Source organism: Zea mays, chromosome 3, assembly GCF_902167145.1.
Source record: "Zea mays cultivar B73 chromosome 3, Zm-B73-REFERENCE-NAM-5.0, whole genome shotgun sequence".
NCBI lineage: Eukaryota > Viridiplantae > Streptophyta > Magnoliopsida > Poales > Poaceae > Zea > Zea mays.
In genome coordinates, this window is record NC_050098.1 from 33,154,848 (window position 1) to 33,156,848 (window position 2,001).

Consider the following 2,001-nt stretch of genomic DNA (forward strand, 5'->3'; position numbering starts at 1 on the left):
CTAGTCCATGCCAAGAATCATGTCGTAACCCCCTAGAGCAATGAATTTGAAATCTGTTGTAAAAGTGGTGCCTCCACACAACCATTTGCAGTTTGGCAACCAGTGTTGGCTCCAAAGAATTCCCCCATCTGCTACTTTAACTTGCATTGGCTTGGTCAACAGTTCAATCCCTGGTAAGACATTCATCAAGTGACTTTCCAGAAAACTAGCAGAGCTGCCTGAATCTACTAGCACCAGCAATTGTTGACAATAAACTGAAGCCCAAAGTCGGATAGTCCTGCTGCCCTCACCACCCTCAGTAGCAGCAGCAGACAATGCTAGCACACTGTCTTCATTAGTTTCCTTACTGTCCCCGATACAGTCCTCCAGCTTCTCCTCTTCATTGACAGCCAATTCCCACATTTCTTCCACCAAGTACAGAGGAACATTAGTTGAGCAGCGGTGTTCATAGCCCCATTTGTTCCCACACTTGAAACACAGTCCTTTAGCCTTTCTGTACGCCTTCAGAGCTAATAGCTTGCCCTCATCTCTTCTGCCTTGTTGTGGTCCATGGCCTCGACGTTCTTCAGTGTTGCTCACCGCCCTGTTGCCCCCCAATGGTGGTAAGGGTAGTGGCATAGGCGTTGGCTTAACTGAATGTCGGCTGGAATAAGCACCAAATTTAGTTCTTCGACCATCTCTTCGCCCCGAGTGCAGCAGCACATCCTCCTGCAATAAAGCCAAGGATCCAGCAGTATCCCAATCGGATGGACGCTGAATAATTACAGCACTTTTAATCTCGTCTTTCAACCCATCTACAAACCGACCAGTGATCATAGTCGAAGTGAGGTGGTTCTCATGGGCTAATAATTGATGCATAAGCTGGTCAAATTGTTCTACATATTCAGCTACTGAGTTGGTTTGGTGGATGTGATAGAAGTGTCTAATAAGCAGGTTATGCTGATCTCTACCAAACCTAGTGTTCAGCGTAGCACAGAGCGCTTCCCAACTCAGTTCCCTGATTCTGTGCTCCATAGACTGAACCCAATACATGGCAGGACCCTCAAAATGCATAGTAGCAATTCTAACCCATTTCTCAAAAGGCGCAGCATAGAAATCAAAATAGGTCTCGCATCTGTGTTTCCAGAGCTTTGGGTTGGATCCATCAAAAACAGGGAACACCATATTGGGCATAGTTGGGCCACTCATCTGTGACCAATTTGCTACTGAGTTCCGGTCTAATGATCCCCAATCGAAGAACAGAGTAAAGGTCTCAGGAGGGATTGGCATACCTCCGACCGGAGCGGGTGTTCGGAGATTCTCCTCAACACCCGGCCTCCGGTGGTTTTCAGCAAAGTGGTGGCGAAATTGCCCGTCCGTCGCGTCGACCGGCGGGATCTCCAGTTGAACGGAGATCAGCACACCCTTCTTCGTTTGTTTCCCGTCAGGAAGGGGCTCCGTCGATGATGATGGTCCGAATTGATCCACCTTTGCCTGGATTGTCTTCAACGCCTCTGCCACCTCCGTGACCTTCATCTCCACCTCTGGTCGCCATTTCCGGAATTCACCTTGTTCCTTCATCATGCCTTTCATCGTCGCCTCAACTGTTGCCAGGGAGGCTTGGACGGTCTCCATACGCCGATGGGTCTCCTTGTTACCTTCCTCAATTTTAGCCATGATCTGCGCCATCGGGTCTTCGTTCCGCGGCGGCGCCATTGCTCCGCCCTTCGCCTGAGCTCGGGTGAAGTAGTCGTGCGTGGGCTCCAGCCTCGCTCCGAATACCAAATGTTAGACTCACGATGTCACGCTCATAGTTTCACTCCGGCCAGCGTCAAAACTGATCGCCGCCGCCGTCACAGCCGTGTTCTGGTTCTCAGTTCTGTTCGTGGTCTGAGGTCTTTCCCCTCGGCCAAGTCACCTTATTACACGTATGTGTTTACAGGGCCACTTGGGCTCCAAATTCACTTGGACCACTCTTCTCCCGAATAACGGATGTTGGACCATCTCACTCGCTGGGCTCTC

The 2,001-nt window shown here is 50.2% G+C and overlaps 1 protein-coding gene across 1 annotated transcript; it reads right to left on the bottom strand.

The window, feature by feature from the left end:
* Positions 1 to 661: 661 nt before the first annotated feature.
* On the bottom strand, positions 662 to 1,771 carry LOC103651862 (uncharacterized). Its single transcript, XM_008677546.2, has 2 exons — positions 1,272 to 1,771; positions 662 to 708 (listed from the first exon to the last, which is right to left on the bottom strand). The coding sequence occupies exons 1-2, from the start codon at positions 1,693 to 1,695 to the stop codon at positions 662 to 664; spliced, it is 471 nt and encodes a 156-aa protein (XP_008675768.1). The 5' UTR covers positions 1,696 to 1,771.
* Between the last annotated feature and the right edge of the window lie 230 nt (positions 1,772 to 2,001).

What these genes read in the sequence shown, in the direction of transcription:
- LOC103651862 (XM_008677546.2), bottom strand. Translation starts at nt 1,695, where the DNA reads ATGGCGCCGCCGCGGAACGAAGACCCGATGGCGCAGATCATGGCTAAA. An exon ending in AACACCCGCTCCGGTCGGAG is followed by an intron (nt 709 to 1,271) that starts GTATGCCAATCC and finishes GCTTTATTGCAG; the next exon opens with GAGGATGTGCTGCTGCACTC.